The following is a 24659-nucleotide window of genomic DNA, read 5'->3' as shown; positions in this document are numbered from 1 at the left end:
TAAACATGTATCTTATTCCAAACAGATGCAAGTATGCAGATATCTTATTTAAGACAGTTGGAGATAAAAGAAGCTTTTCCAAGTACAGTGTGTCAGCTGAACCTTCCCTCGCAGAGAGGCAACCAGAAGAGACAACAGGCACAGGTTGTTCAAGCACTGAGGAATCACCCTGCACTAAAAGCTGCCTTGAGAAAATCGTGAAGCGCTTTGGGGAGTCCCACAAGACTTGCCAGTCTGCAAACTCAGATGCAACACAGGCAATGAAGATTATGGCATGGGGAGATAGAAGACGACCACCGCTAGTTTTGTATTTAATCGCTTTCTAAAGAATTATTGTTGTGCAATCCCTAAGAGACTGTGAAAGCTGCATACGCATTTTATGGACAAGGAATGCAGAAAGCATTTGACTGCCATTGCAAGCACAGTCACTAGACAAGTCTGCACTACAGCTGGCAGCAACCCTCAGGTCATACCTTACCTACACAGACCTGCTCTCCTCTCTGGTGTAGGAACAGCAATTTCATGAGCACAAGATTGTTCTACAGATCCCCACCAACCCTGATCCCTGGGACATTTGACCAGCAATGCTAGTATTTTGGTAGAGGTTAAAGATAACCTTCATAAATACAACAAGTAGAAAAGAAGGGAGACATCTAACTGGAGATGTATTTTTTCTGTATGAAGAGAAGTTTCTAGTAACTTTCTGTTAGAGTCATAGTGCTTCAGTTTGCTTCTTTGCCACTGTGTGGGAGGCTTTGAAAATGCAGAGCTTACTCATCTTCACGGGACTGATAAAAAGACACCTAGGCAACAAAGCTTAAGGGAAATAAAATGCCCAAAGTAAACTATTGCATGGACTGCACAGTTCATGAGAAGTGGAAAGGGACAGTTTCTAATCTTTTGGTGATAGGCTCAAAGCAGGCATGTCTTCCACAAGCCATCTGGGCTGCTGTGCAGTATGTGGTTTTATTGACCAGGGGGCCTGGATTCACATGTGGGAGTGGGGGCAGGCAGATAACTTACAGTCAGACTAGCAACCTAAACTTGCACCAGTTAGTGCCTTAATGGTGTCCTCACTAACAGTGGAATAGTAGAAGTCCAGAAAGGACTCGTCAGGGCACCCCACAGCTACACAAGAATGGAATAGTGATGGTTTGCACCAACAGCTCGCATTCTCAAAATAAAAATAGGGTTTCACACTCCAAAATCACTAACACCACACCCTCCCTGGACCAGGGCTTTTAGACAAGAGGCCCTGATGGTTCTAAAATATTTGCAGGTACTTGATCAGAAGTGCTGACTGTGAAACTATGTGGCATGGGAAAATAAGACTGAGGCTACCGTTGGGTACCTGTAGACTAGAGAATACTCCTTTAGTCCCCCTGCTGCAGGTGTTTATTGTATTCCAAAAAAACAATGTCATGAACTACATCTGCCATCTCAGTGTGTGATCTAGTTACGTGGCAATCAAAAAGAACAGAATATTGACATTTAAGAGTGAAAGACAAAGATTGAAAACAAAATAATTGGGATAAAATGGCATCTAGAAGAAGAAAAACCAAAGAGGAAACACTGTTCCAATTACTTTAGTTTTGAAATGAAAACAAGTTGATGTATTTAATATCCTGACATAAAAGGGTAAAGTGATGCATAAGACATTTTCCCCCATAAACAAATTCAATATAAAACATATAAAATAATATAACATTTCAGACTCCAGACTCTGTTGTAATACTTCAATATACTTGAAAGAATTGGTAAGAGAGGCAATTTGATGATTTGACTGCATTTTTGCTCTTTTCCAGTCCACCAATTCTTCTGTGTTTTACACAAACTTGAATTTGAGTTTTGTATCTTTACAAAGTCCCACAGCCATGTCCCTAGCTGGAAGCTCCGTTAAGGAGGGCTGCAAGTTGAAGATGCAATAGTTATGTGTTTTTCATTCTTCTGGAAAAGAAGCTCCCACAGAGGAACTGCAGCAGACGAGCTATCAATTAATCCCTCTTTGTAGACAAAGTTCTAAGTGTGAAGGTGAGAATTATTGAGTCATTTCTCTCAGGGCTGGAAACCCTAGTTTGATTCTGGCATAATTAAGTTTCCCCTTCACAAATAGAGAAAGAGAACAAGCAAAACAGCAGAAGTGAAAAAAAAACCTGTGCATGCTACCACAAAGGTTTTTTAACATGCACAGTTACAAATATCTGTGCCATTTTATAACTGTCAAGTCTTAATTAAAGTAATACATTTCTCTGACTCATGGTGCTGTAGGATGCGTGTATATTATTCACATGAATATTAATCTCTTCCCAGGTAGGAGGCTGAATTGCTCAGGGGATTTATAATCACATCACATATGCAAACTTCTTCGGTGTCTTCTTTTTTTTCATTTCTGTCTTTCTCTCAAATTTCAGCCAGATCATTAATTAAGAGGCATAAGAACCATTCCAGTAGTCTATATGAGAGGAATCCAGTAGTTTGGGTTAGTGAGCTGGAGCTCCACATACGTTAGTGAAATGATACTGTGCACTGAGGAAGGGGAACTTGGAAGAGAGCTGGTGGCATCACTTTGAACATTAAGGACATAAGCAGCGGCTCTAAGCGGTGGAACAGAAGAGAATGATAGTTCTCTTGAGAGCTTCTAGGTGATGACAGAAGATGGGAAGATGTTAACAGGGCGATCACAGAAATGAGACGTGACCTTTTCTAACTGCCAACAGAATCACCTGGTTGTACTATCACCACAGGGACCTTTCAAATCTTGATACCTCTCTGGATGGTCTGTATTCATATCACTGACTTTCAAACAAGATCTAGGAACTAGCTGATGATGATGCACCAGGTGCAGAAAGCAACTAGAACAGACATCCTTCTAGATTTGACCAAAAGTATAGAAATGAGGATGCAAGTGCATATGAGACAACTGTGACAGTCTTCCTGACACTTTGGAAGGAAAGGAATTAGATAAACTAGAAAAACACTATGTAATTCAAGAACACAAACTAACAAAAACTCAGAAAATAAGTAGCTAGGGCTCACGAGAAACAGGCTTAAAGGACCAGGAGTTCAGGAAGCTGTTAACAATTAATAAGACAGCATTAACAGACAAAATTCACAAGCTATCCCACTGAAGAGAAAGGAAAGGATGTACAATGACAGGCCTGTCAAAAAAATCAAAAGCTCTTCAGATTACTTGAATGTCAAACTACAGGTATCTTCTTGATGAAGCTTTTAAGGACAATCATGATTGCACAGGAAAGAAATCTGAAGGTCGAAGAACAGAATTAAACACCTGGCAGTAAATACACAATATGACAAAAAAGCTCATGGCTGCTACTCATAGGAAGATAAAACTATCATCATGTGGCTTTAAGAAGGTTGGAACATTTGATGCCTTAATTGCTTCAGGTCTTCACTGACAGGGACAACTGCAGTCAGGCACTGACAGAATTAACGTTGTTTTTAAAAAAAGGAAAAAAAGTTTAGCAAGTTATAAAAAAACAGGCTGCAGTAAAGGAAAACAAACTTGAAAGCAAACAGATAAGGTAGCTATTTCTAAGTCAGATGGCCCTGATAAATCTTCATCCTCAGGTACTAGGTTGCAACACTGACAATCATAAAGCACTAAGGACTTGAGAAACAGGCAATGCACTTGAAGATTTGAAAAGGGCAAAGCAAGCATTTATGCTTAAAAAATAGGAAGAGAAGGGCTTGGATAATCATGGAAGTGTCAACTTGACTTTACCGCTGTCGTCGTCCCCCCTCCCCGATGTTAAAGACTGGAACAAATAATCAAATTATTTGCAAATTTTCTAGAACATAAAAAGGAGACAAATAACAGTGAGCATGGTTTCATCAAGAGTAGAACTGTGTCAAATGCATTTAACTTCCTTCTGTGACAAGGTAAATTAGTCTTAGGGGTAGGACAAGAACAGTAGAAGTTTTATATCCTGAGGTCTGGATTAAACTGCTAAAATAGATGCAAATACACTGGAAAAAATTATACTTAGAGTAGGCAAACTCAAAGAATGTATCAAGCATGGTCCCTCGGGCAGCTCAGGTAGCACACAGCCTGGCAGCTTGGGTACCACTCAACTTTTTCACACACAACTTGAAGGATTTGTAAGCATGACAGATTAGGAAGAGACCAACAATGATGTGCTTAAGGACTGAGAAAAACAATTCTGCAAGAACAACTGCAAAGGCATATTCAGCTCTAATCCAACACAAATTAGGCTAGGGAACAACTGACAAAGCACTTCTTTGGAAGTAACTTCAGCTCTGGAAAGGCTAAAAGGCTAAGAATGCACCAGTGCCAGTCTGCAATGAAAAGGCATCATCACATCAGGAAACGTGATATCTTGGGATATCAGGATCACATCCTGGGGAACAGAGTCTTCATTGCTTTATAGTGCACATGAGCAGGCTCTCAGCTGGGTTTCTACATTCAGCTGTGGACACTGCACTTCACAAAAAAAACAAAGAAAGGAGAAAAAGAAAACAGTAAGACAGGCTGATTAAAGAGTGCCTGAAACAAAATCTCACAAGAAAACGCTAAAAGAAAAAGGGTCATTTAGTGAACGTGAGTGGAGCAAGTGGGGCTTTGTCCTCTCTTTGCAGCAGCCCTTCACTACTCCAGAGAGGAAGGGAATCAGTTCTGCTCCTCTACTCTTTGTCCTAATCATGAGAAATGGATTTATACAGCACAAGAGACATCTAGAGCAGAGGTTAGGAAAAGGCTTTGGACAGTAAAGACATCTAAGCCCTGCAGCAGCGTGCTTGGAAAGCTCCACCTCTTACTTTTTTTTTTAAGGGAATTTTGCATCAGTAGTTGTCAGGAGTGGTCAAGGCAAAGCAAATTATGACATTTTGCTATGACAACTAAACCAATGTTTCTGTAACAGTCATCTCAATGTGTGTCTTCCTTCTAATTCGGCAGAAACACAAAGATTGATGCTGAGCCACCTCATGGACCTTGTACTCTCCAAAAAACAGAACAAAAAAGAAAAATAAAAGAGAGATATCCAGGGAGAGGCATCACTGAATCTCTTGTCCCTTCTGGTATGCTTGTGCACTTGTTTTCCATAAAGCACGGAACTAAACTGTTGCTTGAATGCTCTACAAAATCACAACAGAAGTTCCTTTTCTTCTTAAATACTAGCAGTGTTCTTAAATTTCACTTTCCAAGTCATGTTGATGGTGTTCACCCAAATCCCTTCTGCTCAGAAGTGAAGTAACACAGTAATTGTTAGACAGGAAAGAATCTCCTATCTGGATACACGAAGACAAAAATGATTTCTACTATGGCACTTCAGATGCCTCCCCAGATGCAACAAAAAATAAAAATGTTGTCTTCCTAAATATTAGCAACAAATCCAGAAGAGAAAGAAACGTCCTGCTACTGATACATAGATACTGTAAAATAATTTCTTTTAAGAACAAAACAAGAGACCTACAGAAGAAAGTAGTATTTCTAAATGAAATATATTAGCTCTGCACTTTGGGTAGTAGGCAATAGTTTATCGTCTATAGAATATGAACACCATATGTTATCTTTCTGTGGGCATACAGATGGATGAAAGCATAAGACTTTTTTTAAAAAAAAAAAACACAACTTTTTGGGTCTTAATTGCTGTTTTCTAAAACAAGAGTGTTTATACTGTTGAAGAAAATGTCACAACCTTTTCCTTTTGACTTCCCAAATCAAGATTATTTATTTTTAAATCTTACTTTCATGAGATGGAAATACCAAGAGTTATTACACACCCACCTTCAATTAGTATATATAAAAATATTTTATGTAAAGTTTCCCAAGGAACATTTCCACACGACAAATAATAATGATAACTCCTACTAAGCTAACAAGTTATCCTCAAGTTGCCTTGAGGAAAAAGTCTTCATTTCGAACAGTTTAACAAACCATTTAGTCTCAGACATTATTATTACTATTTACAAATTCAGAGCTCATTTCTCTGCTTCTGCATCTTTTCTGATATTCATCACTAGTTCCATACAATGATGTTCAAAATGCTTGGTAAAATTATATAGGTCTAAGACCATCACCACATGCTGTAGTCCTATACAATACATTTGATTAAATTTTTGTCTGCAAAACATCAGAACTGTAAGAGGTGTCTTACAAGGGAGAAGAAATTAATCCTTCAGCCACCGACCTAAAACCCAGGCAGCACAGAGAAGGAGCAGAGCAATGCTCCATCCTACCTCCTGAAGGCGCAGTCGAACTTTGCTAATGGCTCTAATCCAATGGGCTCTTGCTGGAGGAAATGGTGGTGGCTCGTCCTCACCATGGCAGCTTAAAGGCAAGAAACAGAAAATCACAATATGAAGAACACTCAACTGTAGCATTAAAGATTCAACTTTACACCGTGCAATCACAGTTTCAGCTCTGGAAGCTGAAGTAACCAACGGGTTCTGGTCAACCTAGTCCTGCGCATGCTCTGGGAAGTGAGAGGCTAAAGCAGAGGGTTCCTTATATACAGGAACCATCTTGAAAACTGATGAGCTGAAAGAGATAAGCTAGGATACAATCCAGCCCCAAGAGTAAGATGGTGTTGGTCAGAATATCAGGAAAGCAGTCCAAGATATCCAAACAAGCCAGTTCAACATATTGGTACCATAACTGCACACACAAAGAGGCAGATGGAAGATTTTTCATCCCCACACCTGCAGGATGTCCCTTCTAGCCACTGCCTCTTCCTACTCACCCCTACTGCTACAAATCCACAGGCCCTCTTCAGTCAAAACACTGGCAACGTGGCTCAGCTGTGTTCTTCCCCATTCATTGCACCTTTCTCAAACCTCCCTTTCCTACAGCTTTTCAAGAGGGAATATGCATCTGGTGGCAATGCTCCATCTCAGTACCCCAAAGCACATTTTACACTCCCTAACCTCATGGTACACTGGGCCTTTGGTTGCATTCCTTCTTTTGTATGTTGCTGACATGTAAATCACCAAAACATCCTTCTCTGTCTGCAAAGGACTCTGTACTGCTGAGAGTATAAAAAAACCCACAACATATTTGAGGGCAACATGCATCCATGCAGCACATCTAGCTCAGGTGCAACTCTAAGGATCAACGTTCCGAGCTCAGTTCCATGCATACTCCACAGAAAGAGGAAAGCATTGCCAGAGTGGAGAGAAAGGGAGCCAGTGATGCAGGAATATCCAAGTTAGATGCCTAAATTAGAAGTCTGGAATAGACTACGTGAATAACCTTCCCCATGAATAAATATAGGCCAGCCATTCTGGGACAAGACTCCTGCTGCTCTGTAAGGAGAAGATGAAAGTGAGTCAGAGTTTAAAAACAGTTTAGCACTTTTTCTAGTCTTGTTTTCCTTTTTTTCCATCTTTAGTGTAAGGGTTGCCTACACATGAACTGCTGTGGTTAATTCTCTCCTGTCAGCACAGTGGCACCGCCTGTACCCTCCAAAGTGTACAGGCAGACACCCTTCCATGGACCTAACTGCACTAGACAAAAACAATACCTCATACTTATGAAAGTATAACCATATCCACACTAGGGGCTGCAATGACTTGATTACCTCAAGGAAAAAGTCACTCCCAGAGTTTGAAATTCCTGTAAAACAGGTATAAAACCCAGCACATTACTCCCCCAAACTTAGCTGAAATACTTTTGAAGACTGTTTGCGATACTACTGACAGCTTGGAAAGCCCAAGTGCAAGGACAAGAAAAGCTGCCACAGTTAGTTAGAGCAAAATGGCTACGCATATTGTAATTCTACAACCTACAACTACATAAACACAAACTGTAATTGTGGTAGCCTGTGACACAAGAAAGGAACAAATGCAACTCTAACCATGGCTACAGATAGTTCTTGGTTGCTGACATGTAAGCTTGATCACACATGAGCAATGGAAGCAGCGATCTTTGGGCCAGACTACATTCATCAAACCAGAAACAGAAAATACAGCAAATGAGCTTCAAGGCACTAGCAGGCCCTCCTCTTTACATAGATAGCAAACATAGTTTAAGCTTAACCAATGTCTCATAAATAACTGGTCCTGCACATAAAGGTGTTAGATCAGCAACACCAAGTTAGTTGTTAGAGACGGCTGCAAGAATAACGTACATAATTAGCCCCAGGAAAGAGCAAAGAGAGGAATTGTCTTTGAGTTAGCTGAAAAGAACTCAGTAATAGTTTCACCTACCTCACTTGGGCTCCTGCATCAAAATCCTTGGGCTTCTCAAATTCCAGAGGTACCTTAGCTGCAGAATGGTCTGTACGTTTCTCCTCTGTCTCACAGACCACCTCCCCCTCTCCTTTGCTGCGAGGCTCCTCTTGCTCCCCAGTCCACGCCTGACCATCCTTCTGGTAGCTGTCCGAACTGTGGTAGGAATGATTTGACTCCCTTTCCTGGTGATCATCCTCTTGCTCAGAGCCATGGGCACTTTCATGGGAATGGTCCAGCTCACTTAGGTGAGAGCTTCCCTGGCTGACATTACAAGAGGAGCCATATCTACTACTGCCAGCAGGACTATGAGAGAATAAGAAAGTTAATCAGAAAAAACAGTGGCTTGGAGAAATGCAAAGCAACCTGCACATCTAACAAACTAAGCGGGGCACTAAATATTAGAGAAAAGACATGTTATGCAATCATATTTAACTATTATGCTCCTTGAACTAGACCTAGACATCTGAACCTCAAAACTTGGGATAGGCAGTACAAATACTTCATACACAGCCTACCAGTGTACCATACATGCCAATGGTCTTTCTTGCACTGACTACTTCGTCACCTCACATCAGCTAGAAACGGCCAGTGAAGATATTCTAATAACCAGACAGGAACAAGAATGGAAACATAGCAATTCAGAGTGAAAGTGTTTCTGTCTTCCAGTTTCATTGCGGCTAAGGTCTTTACCATGACCATTTAAGCTGACTATTGTTAAGAAGCACAGTTAACTTAAAGTTAACTTCATTTTTATGTATATTGTATGTTTATGATAAAATACACTGCAGTCAAAATTAAGGTTTCCAAGACTATAAGTTTAAAACCTTTTAGAAAAATAGTGCAATTGTTCAAAGGAAGGCCACGTCTCACTCCAAAGAGCTTTTTCAATAATTTAATTCATACAAAAACACAGCACCACATGTGATACAAGACACCACTTCCAGGACTGAATTCCTACAATCCTCACACAAAATACAGTGGATGGAAATTCCTCATGCAGTCAGGAAAACCACAGCCTAGAATTAAGCAGCGCTAATGCTTCTCTCATGAGCACACTTAGGAGACTTTGAAGCCAGACAGGAAGTTTTGGGAGGGCAGAGTTGCAACTGTATGCTCAGAGGCACAAGTTTCACTTAAGTCACACAAGGATATAAGTTTAGCGAGTGTCTGTTTTGATTTTTTGAGGGCAATTTTAACACATACACAGACTGACTACAGACTCAGGAAATACCAATACCTTCCTTTACTGGCTTTCCTAACTGCATGAAATGACCTTTGCACACATTTTAGGAAGAGCAAGCATTAGAATGCCTTCACTGATACCTCTGAAAATGTTTTAAAGTCTTCACTAATGTGAAATGAACCTAATTAGTTCTATAATACATCAGCAGTAAGTTAAAATTTCTCTCTAAAATTAAAAGCCTTTACCTTGCATTTTGAAAACAAAATGCTCATTCCTTCCAATACATTCTACCTACTGTTACTTTCTACTTAGCAAATACAACATAATTATCACTAAACAAGAAAGCAAAGTGAATTGTATGCAGCAGAATTAACACACAGGAATACAACTTCTGAAAGACTAATGAAATTAGCACTAGAAGCATCTCATTCAGTGGGACACAGTATAAGAACACGGGAAATCAAATTACACTTACAGAAAAAGAGTAGAAGGTGGTGAGAAAATGGTCTAAGGGCTTGTATATAACCAGTGACTGCAGTTTGCCACATCCTCTGTGACAGCTATTGGTAATACTACAAACACTTGACCACAAACAGGGGAAGAGACTAAGCTACAAACATCAGACACCCAGGCTGATACCTACTGCTGCAGTATTGCATTATAAATGGTCAAAAACCTGAAGCCATTTATTATGCCTCATTTGTAACTAGCCTTTTCTCATTCAGTTGTTCCATGCTATTCAGTTCTGCAGCCTGTGTGCTAGGATGAAGCATTGTTCCATTAGGTGCAGAATCAGGCTCAGTTTCTTTCAGTTCAGACTTGTCTGGTGCATGCTCTTCTGCCTGATCTTCTTTCTGCAGTTCACCTGGAATCACATTCTGCTGATCTTCTGACTCTCTATCAAACTTCTCTCCCAGCTCCTTGTTGGATATATCATCAACCACGCTTGTACCAGATGGTTCTTTAGAAAGTTCATTGTCGACAGTGTCAGGCTGCTTTGAAGACAAGTTTACTTCTATATTTGCATCAGTCAGTTGATCTGAGACTGCAGATTTTGAGTTTTCATCTGAACTGACTGTTCCTAACACCTTGTCATCTGGTTTTGACAAAGCCTGTGGGGGTACATGTGGTTCCCTTTTGGCAGAGGTCTCCCTGTTGTCTTTTTGCCAGGGAAAGGTGAAATCTAGCTTTTTCCCAAATACTGCTCCTTGGGCACTCTCTGGCTTACTCACCTTTTCTTCACTACCTCCTTCAAACAGAGTTGAAGAAAGTTTCTTGAAGCTGGACATAAGGCCCTGATCTTCCCCTGCTTTATTAACAGAAGGTGGCTGCTGAGAGAAGAATGACCCAAATGGCTTTCCACTATCATTAGCTGACATAAAGCTGAATTTTGGCAAACTGGGCATGTTCGGTATTTCGAAGACGGTTTTAGTACTGTTTGCATTTGGAGGAATGTTATTAGGTTTACCCTGTTTCTTCAAGTTACATTTGGAAGCAACCCCTTCTGCAGGAACCTCATCAATTGCTAAATGTTTCTCATGTTCAGCAGTTTGCTGTTGTATGTCACTTGTTTTCTCTTCAGTCAGCTGGAGCAGATGAACGCTGGGCTCATCAGCTGGAGCTGTGGGTTCTCCACCGTTACTACTGATCGTGCCCTGCTGATCAATATCAGCATTGGCCTGATTCCCTGTAACAGCAGGCTCTGATTCAAGTGTAGCCCTCTCACCCAATTGGCAAAGGTTTGTATCTGCCTCATTAGTTGGGGTTCCCATTTCCAGTTCAAGCCCATCAGACGAGCCAGTCTGAAGGATGGGAACTGCTGCCTCATCTGTAGGAGCAGCTTGTTCCTCTGCTACATGTGAAGACCCCACATCTGGTTGGCATGTATTTACATCAGTCTGGTCAGGGGCCTCAGCCAGCACTGTATCAACTGCATTACTGAAGTCAGACTGGCATGGCTTACTATCTACCATCTCAGTGGGCTGTGCATCATTCTCCAACTGCAGAACCTCAAGGTCTTGATTTTCACTAGAGACTGCTGCTTCTGGAGTGATCCTTAAAGGTTCCTCTTTACAGGTTTCTGAGTTCTTATTTTCCTCAGTTTCTATTTTCACAGGAGACTCTTTTGTGGAGTTCTCCTCTGCTGAAACAGGTAATATATCCTCCTTCAGAGAGCTCGTAACATCTTTTTTAGACTCTTTGGCTGCAGCTGTATTTTCTGTCTCCCTGGAGTCTTTTGCTGGAACAGACCCAGTGACATCTTTCATACTACTGCTTTGAGGTTTAGGGGTGGATTTTGGAGGCATCTCTTTTGGAGATTCTTTTGGACCTTTGAAGATGCCGAAGAGATCATTTGTGAAAGCTGGTGCTGGGCCACTTGGGAGGGATGAGAAACCAAAGAAAGAGGAGCTTTTCTTCTGTGCAGTAGGAGGTGCTGTAGCTTGAGGTTGGGAAAAGAAACCAGATAATGTTTTAGGAGGTTTCATTTTTGTCATGAAACTTGAAAACATTGCAACTGAAGAATCCAGTACTGATTTGTCAGTCTCAGATTCCTTAGGTTTGTTTTGCAAATTAGATGCCTCTGGCATTTTAGAAGGAGAGTGTAGCTCTTGTGCCAGTTCTAACCTGTCACCAAGAGTTTGTCTGGGTAGTTTATGTTCTGGCAACTCATGTTGGACACACAATTCTTCAGAGACTGCTTCATTTTTTAAGTCACTCATAATATTTAAGTCATTTAGACTCTGGGAATCCATTTTATCATCTAAGGTCACGCTACAATCTTTATTTTCAGAAGCTTGTTCTTTCGAAGAATAAGGCTCGTCTTTATCAACAAGAGATTCAACACCATCCATTTTCCCCATGCTACCCAAACCATCTTCTTCTGCACCTAAGGAAATAGTCTGTTTGCCCTGCAAACCCTCCTGCAAACTGGAAGTCTGACGGCAAGGACCAGAAGCAGCTGAATTGGTTACTGCAGCACCATCGGTCTGTGGAAGCTTCTCTAAGTCACTCTCTTCAGCTGCCTCAGCAACACTTTCTACATTTTCCACTGCCAGCATTTCTGAATTATCTTCTGGGATTGTGAGGTTATTAGACATTTGTTTACCAGTCACTGCTGCAATAATATCATCCACTTCTTTTTTATTGTCTGCATCTTGTTGCCTGGAAGAATGGCTACTTTTGACACCAGAGTCAGAGGAACTATTTTGCTTCACATATGGCTTAGAGTTCACTGGTTTAGCTGGTTTTGTATTATTCTCCTGTCCTGGAGCAGTTTGTGGCTTTTCATCCAAAAAGGATGTCAAATTGAAGAAGCTAAAGTTAGTACTTCTTTGAGGTATGCTCTTCTCAGCAGTTGGGCCACTGGAGAAGAATGAGGGCAGATGAAACAGCCCCTCTGTTTCTTGCTGCTTCCCACTAGCAGGAGCTGCAGCAGGTGCTGAAGGCTTTGGTTCATCTGATCCAGTGAGGAAGGAGAATATGCTCCTACTGGCTGGCTGTGCTGGCTGTGATTTCGAAGGAGTCATAGCAGAAAAGCTGAATGGCAAACTAAAACCTGACTCTTTAGGTGTCTGATCTGGCTTGGGTTTTGCCGGATTAACTGTGCCTCCTAAACGATTTCCTTCGTGTTGCTTTGGTGTAACTGACGGTACATGGCTTTGGTGCACAGCTGACTGACTCAGTTGGCTTACTTTAGGACCTACATCCATTGGCTTCTGTGAAGTGTTTCTGGCAGGCAATTTTTTACTCTCAGGAGACTCATCTTTTTCCTCATCTTTTATACTCCATTGTTGCATTTGCACCCCAGGGCTAGGGGAGATCTGCCTGTCCATGCCTGCTGTTCTTGCCCCTTCCTTAGGGGTGGAGAACAGACTTGCCATACTGCCACTCTGAAGACCTCCAGGCTTCTCAGTTTGTTGTCTTGACTCAGCCACAGTCCTGCTATTGGCTTTTGGCAGAGTTGTAGTACTTGGGGTTGGTTGAGAAGACACAGCCTCCACTTTGAAGAGATCTCCAAGGGATCCAAATAATGATGAGATGCTGGAGGTTTCCTTCTGCCCTGGCTGTATATCCTTTTCTGGTTTAACACTTTGACTTTTTTCCAAATCTGTTGAGGGCTGTGGTGCTTTGCTTACCTGTGTTTTAAAGAAGTCAAAAAATCCAGAAGCTTGGGTTTTGTTGGCAGTTGAGACTGCAGGGGAATCTTCTCCAAGACTGAAAAATTTCAGAGCACTTTTAAATAGTGTCTCCTCAGGCTCAGTGGCTGGGTGGCTCTGATTTGGCTGTGACTGACTGGGTTCATTAATACTTGCATGCCCTTCAAGATGCCTGGAAACTGGTGTTGCTTTAGCAGATCTCTCTTCTCGTATGGGCCTGCCATCTGGAGCAGTTTGGCTCAGTTGAGAAGGAGATTTTTTTAATCCTGGTTTTTTAACACGGATATTTTCATTCTGATTTAATTCTGGCTCTTCACTTCTAGCAGCCTCCAAATTAAGTCCTGATGAAGTATTTTTTCTTGGTTCTGTTATAACAGGAAACTTTTGCCCTGCCTGTGCCTCATCTAATTTTCTATTTGGTGCAAGTGATAAAACATCACTTTTATTTTCAGATGACTTTAATTGTGTGTCTGTTCTCTTCAAGGCAGAATCTTCTGATGTCTCAGGGTCAGGACCTGAAGACTTTCCAATCAGTCCACCCAAAGCAGAAAATAAAGAGCTAACTTTGTTCACTGGTGTTTTCTTAACTTCCTCAGTCTTTTTTGCTTCAGTTACTCTTTCAGTAGTTGCCACATTTTCTTCAGCCTTAGGAGTAGATTGAAACAGATGGAAACCAAAGAATCCTGATGACCCGCTCCCAGTAGTTGTCACAGGGACAGCCTTGTCCACTTCCTTGGTGTGGCTGTCCTTACTCAGCGGTTTATCAGAAGCCACTCTGGAATGTGTTCTGAGGTCAAGAGTTTGCAGAGACTCCTCTGAATAATTCAGGATTTCCTTTTCAGGTCTAAAATCTACTTTGACTTTTTGAAGTTTATAACCTGAGAAGTCTAATGGCTGCTCTCTCTGATAATAAATAGACTCTTCAAACATTTGTGAAAAAGTCTCCAAATTCATATTCATTAGCTGATCGCTCCTCTGCAAAGCTACTGACAAATCCAGAGGCTTATTTGTTGTGTAATCATCTAAAGACTCTTCCTCAGCAAACCAAAACAGCTCATCTTCACTGCCAAGAGGGACTTTAAAACCACAAACAGCAATTGTGTTGTCTTCTAGCACAGCTCTTGGAATGGAATCCATCTGAAAATTATAATCCCAGCAGTCTGGGTAGGAATACGTTTCGGGAGCACACACATAGACATACTGTCCAGTGGGATCAGTGAGCAGCGAATATACATACTGGCTATCACTGTACATGTAGTATCCACAATCACCATCTTCTGATGGCCACCATATACCCTGCTCAAGCATCATTAGCCACTCCTGATACTCCTGGCTATAGGATGAGTACATAAAGCTCCCATCTATACTTAAAGTCTCTTGGTCAATTAGAGTCCACATAGTTCCATCACAGCCAGAGGAGTAGCTTAAATCCATGGGCAACTCTTCTAATGAGTAACTGCGATCTCTTTCAAATGCTGGAAAGTTATTATGACTTTCATTGAGAGAATTAGCATTCCATGCATCATTTTCTTCTGAACAGACATCTTGAAATATTAACTGGTCAAATGACTCATATGACATCACACTTAAATCTAAACTCTGTCCGTCAAAATTGGCATTAGTCTGCCAATCCATCACATTTGCATTTCCATCCTTTTTACAGAGATTCACTACTGTATCATTTTCAGGCCAGTCCAAGAACTGAGGGGGCAGAACAGAGCTCTGGTTTAACACGTAGTAAACCGGTACTGCTATTTCATGAGTGTCAGCCACTGCCCCCACTTCATATTCCCATTCAAAGCTAGAATGGCTTCTTGTTTCCTGATAAGCTGAGTACCGATCTGTAATGTTATAGCTTTTGTTACTCAAATTGAGAAATTCATTTGATCCTTTGTTGAAAGGAGTTGGTAAAACTCTAGATCCTGTGTCCTGATAAGGAATATGCCTACCATTTACAGGCTTTCCAGATAAGTCCTGTACCTTGTCTTGAGCATTTAGAGCATCAGAGATCACAGGGTGACCACAGTGGGGAACATGAGACTCAGCTGTTTTATTTACTCTTGCACTGGATATGTGGTCAGTAGTTTTGGAAGATTCCATTGTTTTCACATTATCCAGTTTTTCCTTTGGTTTGGGCAGGAGATTTTTTAAGAAGCTGGAAGCTTCCTGCTTTTCTACAGTACTGCTTTGAGTGCCAGAAGCCATTCCAGAGTGGCTGGGTTTTGCCTCTGAGTTAGAATCCTCACCTCTGTCAAAAAGCTTCATGAAGCCTAAAGAGTTTGTTTTCACCTTTTCTTGCTTACATTCAGATAAGTTTTCACTTGAAGCAAATTTAAATAAACCAGAAAATAATCCAGAAGTGCTTTTCTGGCCATCACTCTCACTTTTAACAGTCAAGTCTTGATTATTGGCTGTGTTTTCATTGCAAGAAATGCGAAGAAACCCAGAAAGAAAACCTGGCGTGTGCTTCTTCTGCATATCATCTGCACTTGCAGCTTCTGGCCCTTTGGCTGAAGAAGTGGATTCAGCTGAGCTGACATGTAAGTTTGGTGCATTTAGTCCTTCTCTTGTCAATCCTCCTTTTACATTTCTAGGTTCCTCCTGAGTACTCCTAGTTCTCTGCTGCTCCCTCTGCTGCTCTCCTGCAGCCTTTAAGGTAGCAGAGGCACTCTGCTGGTGTTTTTTTCTATTTACTTGGGCACTCGATAGGTTTTCTTTATTCATGTTTTTTGTTTGTTCAAGTTCCTCTCTATGGTCTGATAAATTTGGAACAGACCTAGATTTTAATGAAATGGCATTTTGTGAATTACCATTTTTGTCTTCAAGCAAAGAAATGCCCCTAGAACTCTGATTATTTCTTTGGTCCTGTGAAGGAGCTAGATTTTCTGCAGAAGAAAATTTAAATAACGAAGGAATAAAGCCTCCTTTCTCATTCATATGTTCCTGCTTTCCTGAAAAACCCAACCCACTGAAAAAAGGAAGTTTCCCAGTGAAAGGAAATGAGTGTTCTTCATTTGATGTACTATTTTGTGTTATATCCTCCTCAGACTTATGGCCTTTAAAAAGACCAGATGTACTTTCTTTCTGCCCTTGTTCAGCAGAAGGAAGCAACAATTGACTGAAAGACTTTTTGAGTGGACTGAAAAAGCTTTGAGATGCTGTACCCTGATCTTGAGGCTGTGAATTAAGTTCCACATTACCTCTGTTTTGCTTGTTTCCCAGTCCATGAGATGTAGAACGCTGATCCCCTAAGTGATCTGCAGGATGCTGCTCCCTGGCAGCGGGCATACCCTCTTTCACAGAGGCATCTGGCTGATATGTAACATGATGCAAATCTGACTGCTTCTGTGGCACATCCTGCTGCTTGGGAGCCAAGAGACCATCAAAACTGGCTTTCAGACTGAAGGAACTGACTGAGTTTGTGAGCCTGCCAAAGATTGAAGACACAGAACTGCTACTTGCGTTCACCTCTGCCTCGCTTCTAGTCTCACTCGGCTGTATCTCTGGAATAACACTGCTGGTCCCGGTTGCCGTCTGTCCAGATGGCGTCTCACTTCTGTTTGCTTCATCATCTTTCACAGCATGGCTGTCATCCTTGGTGTGCTCCTCTTTTATGACTTCTTGTTTTGGCACTTCCTTCTCAGAGAAGATCTTTAAAGGATTAAACATGCCTAGAACAGAATTCATAACCGAATGCTGGTTGCTGGCAGTAGTTCCTTGTGATTGCTGGAGATGATGTGGTGTGGAAGCGTTACTGTCCACCTCAGTGGTTTCTGTCATGTTGGAGTTTACGTTCTGGGCTCTTTTATCACCACTTACCTGGGATGGAAGCAAAGAGTGAATGGAGAACTTGGTGTCAGCTTTATTATCTGCCATTACTCCAGAAGATGAACTCTCACTTTTGGACTTAATAGAAAATACATTCGAGATTCCAGTCTCTGATGAGTTTCTGGTTTCTGTCTTCTCTGGAGTGGAAGAAACAAGCTTTTCAACAGAGGCTGTGAGCTGCTTTGTACTTGATCCCACCTTTTCAGTGAAAGAGCTGAACAGGGAATTCACTGTATTCTTCACACCTGACAAGTCTGGGAGAGATTCAGATTTGCCCTTGGTACTCTCCTCTGCAGCAGGACGTTTGGTCTGTTCAGACTTCATGCCCTCTACTGAATTATCAGCATTATCCTGCTTCAGTGGCATGCTCTCAGCGTTTTTTCTGGTCTCTGGCAATGTACCGAATTTGCTGATTTCTTCCTCCTTTTCAGCCAAGTATTCTGAAACTGATTCTACCAGACACTGAAGTTCATCCATCGTGTCTATATACTCCTCGCTGGGTTCTTCAACAGGAGACAGTGTTAGGTCTTGCACAGGATGACCGTGCTTGCTCCCTTTAGTCTTGTGTTTTTTATCACAGCTAGCCTTTAACTGGGAGCCCATATCTGCAGGGTAATTAACAGTGAAGTCTCTCAAATGGCTGATGTCAGAATCACACCATGTTTGCGAAAGCGTAGCCAGTTCCTCCATTTCATCATCTGAAACAGGTGAGTACTGAAACTCATCAGAAGCACTGCTGTCAAATTCCTCAAGAATATCCACAGGCACAAAAGCATTACCTGGCTTTCCTATGTGTTTCACGTCTTCACTGTTATTGAGGCAAAGCGAGCCCTCACGGTTCACTCCCTGCTTGTTGGGCAGCTTGCCACTTTTAACCATTAAGCCATTTTTGTACGGACGCAGGATGGGATAAGCAGAAAACCCTTCCTTACTTTCAGAGCTATTGGTATATTTTCCAGTTCTGTCATATACTGGGAAATCATCATTAGGTTCAGAACTAGTTGCCACACCATTGAAATAAATTAGTTTCTCCCCAGGAAACTGCAGATCTTCATTACTTCGCGGGCTTATCTGTTCAGGCTCTTCAAAACTGTATCGCAGCTTCTTTTTTCTTCTCCTATCTATTGTATCATATTCCTGAGGATACCTAGGGACATCTATAGACCCTGACTCTATACACACATTTTGGCAGCACCTTGATCTTTCGCAGTGACTGACATTTTCTCTTTTTGAGAGAGTTTGCATCTTTCTTATATTTGTTTCCTGCCAACTTCTATTTTTATGACTCTTTTCTAAGAATTCCTCTATTAGCAGTTTTCCTAGCTCTTCATAGTTACTCTCGTGTTCTTCTCCATCTTCAGAGTTAAATGGAATGATCCTGACTCTTTCATTTCTAGCTAGAGATCCTTGTCTAAGATGAGAAATAAAGAGAGTGGGAGGAAAAGGAAGAGAGGCAGTGGAAAAAATAGGAAGAGGAAAATAACAGTTTTAAAAAAAGCTCTAGAAAGGACAGAAAAAACAGTAACAAAAACATGCATTAAATAAAGGAAAATTAAGATGAGAAACATCCAGAGACGACAAAACTGAAAACCTGCCAATCTACCACCATTACATTTCAATCAAATAGTCAAAAAAAGCAGCATGGGTTATGATATTCCACCAGTTAAGAGTTGCACAAAATTTTAAAATGCCTGTTTGAAGGAAAACAGCTTTTTGTGATCAAGTGAGGGTACACAGCCTTGCCTGCACCAGTACTCTGCTGTTACTTTTTTAGGCGTGCTGGAAAGAGTCACTTATTACGGTAACAGGACTACTTTGAGATATAGTGCCCACACATGCCGTTCCACTATGCTATGCACGCATTTTGGTCACTCTAGGCTACAGACTTTGTTTTAGCAGTATTCATGAAGCTCCGAAAGGTGCCTAACACATCAGAGACTGCACGCAAAGACTCAGGAGTCATTGGATTCCACGGACGTGGGGACAGGGGACAGAATGCAAACTGTGCAGACTGGCAACACATGGAGTTCCAGCTACTCTACCACTCTTCTTTGCTGGGAGGGCTCTCAGTGCAACTAATGCCCTCAGGGGCTCCCACCAACACAAAATGAAGATCCTTGGAGCTGTTACTGCATCAGAAGGCAAAACAAAACATTGGCGTTGGACAGTAGCCTATCATAAGCCTGAGATGCTTTTCAGAATCTGTACTTCCCATTTTTAATGCATCTAAACAGATCCAGCAATCTATACTTGTCCACTGCGGGAGGATGGATTAAAGCAGCTAGTGTTTTTCAATCGAACAATCTGAAGCTTCCTAGAAACCCAAGTAAATGACCCTTGGGATTTTGGGATTAATTCCTAGCCCTTGATCGGAAGGATTATCTCAATTGCTCTGCAACCCAAAGGCTACTACCAAGAGACCTTCCTCTTTATCTAAATCTCACAAGAGTTCCTGCCAGCCTCCATAAAAATAAACAGGTAGAAAGTGGGTGTAAAAGAAAAAAAGAAAAAAAGCTCATCTGAAAGATGTGCTGCAGCTTTGTCTCACATCATTCATCACTGAGAACTAAGGAGCGTGAGGGCACAGGTGCCCTGACCCCATAGGAGCAGGGCAAGAGAAGGGAAAGGGCAAAGGGCACATGGGCATTGTATGGATACTGCTAACACAGGAGTCTTCACCTTGAGAGTTGCCTGGGGCACCCCAGTATAGGATACTGATGGGTTACCCCTGAAAGAGAAATAGATCATTGCATTTCCACTGCTGCTGGTTTAGTGCTTCATTTCCAACAGTATTAGCTAACTTACACTAATTGGAAGGATACTCATTACTTTAAGTGAGCCCTGTTGTACACAGTTTAGAACACTTACTACACTTCTTCCTTGCAATTTTAAGCTGGCAATTGAAATAATTTTCTTTAAAAATGCTAATGAAATGTAAAAGACTCCCAGGGCAATCATAGTTACTGGCTCAAGCCCTTCCAAATCTCAGCTGAAAGCAATGGGAGCTGCACGAATGCCTGAAGAGCCATTAGCTGTAAATGCTGAACCAACAATTGACTAATTTAGGCATGAAGGAAATTACTTTTCTTTCTAATTGAGCTCCTCCCCTCCTAAGTATTTCCCCTGCTATTTTACACAACATTCCTTTTACTAGAATGAAGTAATGACAAGTCCAACACCTGAGAGGAGAAAAAGATGACAACATCAGCCCAGCATTAAGCTACCACAGATCTGAAATACAGCCCAAGCAAACAGCAAGTATCAGCTGAAATGTATCACAAGACCACTGCACGGCAGCAACAGCAAGGAGACAGGCACAGACACTGCAAAGAGGTTAACCCACCTATCGGACAGATCTAGAGAGTGCCTGCTCCCTAGTGAGCACTGGCGGCTTGTCATTTGACTAGACTCAGATGTGGACTCTAGGTCAGTTCGGCCACTCACAGTGGAAGCTATGCTATCATAGCGCCTTGGAAGTAAATAGAGCAAGAGCAGGGAGACATGGAGGACACATGGTTACACACAAAATGAATATTGCAAAGAAAAGTTAGTGCTTAAAAAAAAAATCCAAGGGGAAGACTTGTGTTATTCTGAAGTCAAACTGTCTGTTGGCAGTGAAACACGCTCCAAGGACAAAATAGGAATAATACTTGTTATCCTTAGGAGAAAGGGGAATAAAATACATGTACTTCTATCAAAGGAACACAATCACATGTAACAGCTGATAAAGAGGATCAGAACTTTTCCCGCTAAACCTAAATGTTCTTAGAAAAAAGCCCAGCTGTTAGTACAGCCAGTTTCAGTTGAAGCATTTGGGCATACACAACTTTTTGTCCAGTTCAAGACAGGTTCTTGCAGAACCCGGTCTGGTTCCTCTGGGTCTGTCCAGGACAGCCTACTACAAGCTGTCATTTCCTCAGCAATCACTAGCTGCAGCCTGCTAGCAACACCAATTTCATCAGGTTGCTGCCTGGTCCATATCTGTTAGAGCTGCTAGGAGCAAAAGTCAAACACAAGTTGGTTTTGCAATACTCAGCTACAGCTGTGTTTTGAAAATATTTAAGATCTACCCACATGCTTCTTTTCAGCCAGCTCTCATGAGGACTACCTTTCTGGTAAGAAAGGAAATCCCACATAGCTTCTTTGGAAAGCTTATTTGCATTTTCTAAGTTTTAAGAGAAAATATGTCACAAAAGATCTTGCTGGCCATGTGGAAAAGCACAGGGAACAGGAATGCTTAGAGGGAATTAATCACCACCTAGGACTTGCCTTTCTGGAGTGAAAGTAATTTTAGACCAGAGCAGACTACAAAGCTCTTATTTTTTAAATAAACTTTATCAGTCCAGATCCTTTCATATCTGTACCTTCAGGAAACCAGAAAAAAAATATACATATCCCAGCTTGGTATTGTTTAAGAATTCAAACCAGACGTGCTTCTTTGGACAGTCTTAAAAACATGTTTATCCATTTGACACAGCTAAAAGATAACAGACCCCCTGCCTCCAAGCAAGGCAGGTCATGTGTCCTTGTACTGTCAACACCACCCCAAGAAGTCACATCACTGCACACACATCCAGCCACCACTGGCTTCCCCAGGCTGGATGCCCAATGCCACCATTCAGCTCGGCTCTTCCATAATGAAAAAGCTTCAGCTCACCTTCCCAGACTCTCAGTAAGATCTTCAGCAATGTTACCACTGCAAAACATTAGTACAGAATGGCATGGGAAAGAGAGTAACTCCTTATATAAGACATTTAATGGCCTAGGACAAGAGCACCAAGAATGACAGGTCATACTGCAGTAAATGCATTTTGTTGGCATATTTGCCTCTGCTGCTTGTAATCTCCATAATAGTAACAACATTAGGTGTTATCATTAAACTTCAGCTTTACCATTAAAGACCATAAGGCAAAACCAGCCAAATTTAGCCTGAGCCACACACTTCTGAGGGAAACTGAGTTCAGGTTGAGGCTTCAGGGAACAAGAACATTCTTACCAAGGGGACTGGACAGAACAAATCAGTTATAATAAAAATAAAAACCCTGCACCTCTAACTGTGACAGGTTTAAGCAACTGCCTCTTCCTTCCACACTGAAGGCAGAAGCAGCAGCATGGCCTGTCCTACAGACCTGCTCTTACCAAGCTGACCAGCACTGACCAAGTTGTTCTGCTTTCCCCTTACATTTAACTCATCCTTTATTTGGAACAGTCATTTTGTAAAGTTTCTACAGTTCCCAGCACAACCGTCTCTAGTTTATAGCCACTGATCCTGGTAATTTAATGCGGTAATGCTTGATACTTTAAAAAATATAAAAGCAGTTGTGAAACTAGTGATTTATGGTCAAAAAGCTAATTTAGAGAAAGTAAACTACCTTTCCTTCAGCTCAAAGGGAGACCAAAAAAGAAAAAACACTATTCAACAGTGCTACATGGTAACTGGAAAAAAAAAAACAAACTCAAACAACTTAATTGGTTACAGACTTTCTTCTTGAATATGCTGTTTTGGCAGAGCTAATGAAAGAACAGGAGCTAATCTAAAACAGAAAATAAATTTGCCCCAAGAAACCCCTCATAGGGTAACTCTGCTAGACTGTGCTTCATTGGCTTGGGAGGCACACCCATGCAACAGTCCCAGAACAACCAGTTACCCAGTGCTCTGGCTTTCAAAAGGTAAGGTAAAAGTAGAACCAAGAATAAAGGACCTCAGAGTTGAGCACCTCCTTAAAAGGTAATTCACTAAACCGCTAGATCTGGTGTAACACATAGCCTTATTTTTCCTGGTTCACAGCAGAGTCCCAGTGTTAGAAAAAAAACATGTAACACCTTCCTACTGGAAGTCTTTTGGAGCCCTTAAGCTGCCCTCCTCTGCTAGCAAGGCACCTTCAGGGTCCACTATGGAAAATGAATGGGAAAAACAGCACCCACCTGATGGCCACATGTTCCCGATAATCCAGATCATAATTTTGCAGGGAGTCAGCACAGGATTCCCGTGAGACCCCTTGCTGCTGCAGGCGTGACGGCACAGTGAACTGGTGCACAGAGGCATTGGGCTGCGCAGTCGTGTGGTACTGAGGAGGAATGCTGTTACTTGTCTCACTGCGATAGTCACTATCTCGATCATCCACAGCACTGTCGGCATCTTCAAAGGCTAAGAAACAAAAGCAGTTAAGGGCAGAGCTCTCTCAAGGTGCCTTGCTGGGAGAGTGAAGCCCATTTAGTTTGTAAAGAATGACCAAAAAAAGCTATTTCTGCTATGGGTGTATCTCTTCCACCTGGTAGCTGGTTATAACCCCCAATTCTCTCAAGTACATACAAAGAAATTGCTGCAATCTCCTCCATATCCTCCTTTCACACTTCTTATTATAGAAGTTTATTTCTCTTTAGTCATTCCTAATAAGCAGATTAAGATATTTTTATTTAAAACAAACAAAAAAACCCTCACCCTAATACCCAGAATTTAAATTTCTTTCCTGTGGACAAAAGGAATATTTACATGTTGGGGAAAAAAACAAAACAAAACTTAAAGATTCCTTTATGGAAAGGAGCTCTTTCTGGGAAACTTCTCAACCTTTAAGCTCTAATACTATCTCTTCCTCTCAGCATCCTTAGCAGTACTTTAGAGTTCTGGATTTTTTTTTTAAATGCCTTTTTTTTTTTTTTTTTAGACCATTAGTTTAAATTAAGAGAAACTAATGGAAAGCACTCAGTAGGAAAATCAGAAAAACTGGGAGAGCAGCTCTGCTTATAGATAATTATACTACTTCTTGTAAGGGGAAAATTGCTACATTTAACCCATACAGGTACATTAGCTTAAGTTTAGTAGTCAACACTAATGATAGCCTTCACGCAGGAAAAAGCTCCTTTCCAATGAGTCCCTCTCCCTGCAGAAACACTTCTGCTTGCTAACCCTTCAGAAAAAGAGAACACAAAGTTATAGTAAGGAAAGGCATCAAAAATACAATATTGATGTACAGCTGTGTTTGGTTGTGCAGAATGCAGGGTTATCTTTGCAAGCTGGAAGTGAAATACACACACCATATGGCAGTGGAGTGCACCACTAACGTGCTTGCAACAAAGGAAAATAAAGATCAGCCATATTCAGTCCCTCTGACACCAAAAGCCTGTCTAAAAAGGACAATCAAATTAAAGCCCCTCTGGTGTTATTCAATGGTATGTGCCCTACGCAGCCATTCACCATGAGGCTGAACAATAAAGGAAGAGTGCTGATTTCATGCCAGGTCCTTAAAAAAACCCTGACTTTAATTGCTGAGATGGAATGC

At 41.4% G+C, this 24659-nt stretch overlaps 1 protein-coding gene across 1 annotated transcript in view; it reads right to left on the bottom strand.

The window, feature by feature from the left end:
* UNC13B (unc-13 homolog B) overlaps positions 1-24659 on the bottom strand; it is a 219221-nt gene that overhangs the window by 128712 nt on the left and 65850 nt on the right. The window contains exons 8-10 of the mRNA XM_064439130.1: positions 23305-23527; positions 8188-8514; positions 6220-6310 (exon numbers count right to left, since the gene is read on the bottom strand). Of these exons, the coding sequence (XP_064295200.1) occupies positions 6220-6310; positions 8188-8514; positions 23305-23527 (641 nt within the window). The remainder of the gene's footprint in view (positions 1-6219; positions 6311-8187; positions 8515-23304; positions 23528-24659) is intronic.

The sequence above is a fragment of the Phalacrocorax carbo genome, chromosome Z, assembly GCF_963921805.1.
Source record: "Phalacrocorax carbo chromosome Z, bPhaCar2.1, whole genome shotgun sequence".
NCBI classification, from domain to species: domain Eukaryota; kingdom Metazoa; phylum Chordata; class Aves; order Suliformes; family Phalacrocoracidae; genus Phalacrocorax; species Phalacrocorax carbo.
The sequence above is the reverse complement of the archived record's forward strand: the minus strand, read 5'-3'. Positions and strand labels throughout refer to the sequence as shown.